Below are 1,640 nucleotides of genomic sequence, written 5' to 3' on the forward strand. Positions count from 1 at the left end.
GCCCATCTCGGCCTCCCAAAGTGCTGGGATTACAGGCTTGAGCCACTGCGCCCGGCCTATAACTTGGTTATTTAAAAAATTTTTTTACTCATTTAATGTCTTCTGTACATAAGGATATGCTTAGATTGCTCACTGTTAGAAGGAAGCGTTTGGTGATACACTTTGATGTTTTGGGAGGAACCCCATTCTAAGAAATGGAGTCAGAGGCCTGAATTTTGTTTTGTTTTGTTTTATTTTGAGACAGTGTCTTCACTCTGTTTCCCAGGCTGGAGTGCAGTGGGTAATCATGGCTCACTGCAGCCTTGACCTCCTACGATCAAGTGATCCTCCCACCTCAGCCCCTCTAGAAGCTGAGACTATAGGCGTGTATCACCATGCCTGGCTAATTTTTTTTAGTTTTTTTTTGTAGAGATAGAGCCTCCCTATGTTGCCCAGGCTGGTCTCAAATTCCCAGGCTTCAGCAGTCCTCCCACCTCAACCTCTCAAAGTTTTGGGATTACAGGTTGAGCCACCATGCCTGGCCTGAACACGCTTTTTTTTTTTTTTAAACTTATATTTGGAAATCCAGACCCATTAGCTTTCATGAAGGAAGAGAATAACCAACACTTTAATGGTGAAGGCAATTGCTTTGAGAATGGGATCTTATTCCTGTTTACATGTCTTTAGTGGTAGCAGTATGGTTGTGAATGATACAAAATGTAGAATTGAGACACTAATAAGCACAGTACTGGACTCATGGCAAAGAAGGGAAAATGAAGGCACAGAAGAAATGCATGGTGGTTAGAAATTATTTTAATTACTAATAAGTTATAACTTATCTTATTTTTCTTCCTCGGAACCTGCCAGGTGAAGGTGCATTTTTGCTTTTTAATTTGGCTGGAAGCAATTTATTTTTAAAGAAAATATGTCTTCTCTGAAGATACATGGTCCTATCAGAATTAGAAGTATGCAGACTGGGATTACAAAGTGGAAAGAAGGATCCTTTGAAATCGTGGAGAAAGAGAATAAAGTCAGCCTAGTAGTTCACTACAATACTGGAGGAATTCCAAGGATATTTCAGGTATTACCAAATATTGATTTGGAATCGCTCTTGAAGCAGATCATTTAGTAAATAGCTATTGTGTGCTATAGTAAACATCACAGTAGCCCTCCTCCTAGATTCATATTTCTTGATTCTTATTTCTAGGAGATTAATATTTTTATATACATGTTTTATAAATTATTCAGCAGTATTGTTGTTGGTATATAATAAAAGCAGTAAGTAGTCACCATTATTGAAAATAAAACTTGTGGGAGGAAGCTGACAAGAGTTTGGATACTGTATATCTAAGCTATTTTTAAAACCACTTTAAGATAATTTTAGTTCATCCTTTTTTTCCCCTTAACATATAGGATGATGGATTCATCACTATTTAGTGTTAGTTTTTAACAATTTATTAGTGTTTTCTAAAAGCCAGTGTCTACTTCCTGAGTAATCCTGCCAAATGTCATGGTATGAATCATTCAAGGATGATTATTCAAGGTTATCTTTACAGCTATTTTCTTCTAACTGTAAAGTTTTGAAGAATCTTCATTTTATCACTGCAAAAATTAATTTTCTTTTCACCGTTTTTTTTTTTTTTTTTTTTTTTTAGAGACGG

General features: G+C 36.2%; 1 protein-coding gene across 1 annotated transcript in view; it reads left to right on the forward strand.

The window, feature by feature from the left end:
- The first annotated feature begins 904 nt into the window (after positions 1-904).
- USP37 (ubiquitin specific peptidase 37) overlaps positions 905-1,640 on the forward strand; it is a 108,274-nt gene continuing 107,538 nt past the window's right edge. Inside the window, exon 1 of the mRNA XM_011932264.1 lies at positions 905-1,060. Within this exon, the coding sequence (XP_011787654.1) occupies positions 905-1,060 (156 nt within the window). The remainder of the gene's footprint in view (positions 1,061-1,640) is intronic.

The sequence above is a fragment of the Colobus angolensis genome, unplaced genomic scaffold (genome assembly GCF_000951035.1).
Source record: "Colobus angolensis palliatus isolate OR3802 unplaced genomic scaffold, Cang.pa_1.0 Scaffold95, whole genome shotgun sequence".
NCBI classification, from domain to species: domain Eukaryota; kingdom Metazoa; phylum Chordata; class Mammalia; order Primates; family Cercopithecidae; genus Colobus; species Colobus angolensis.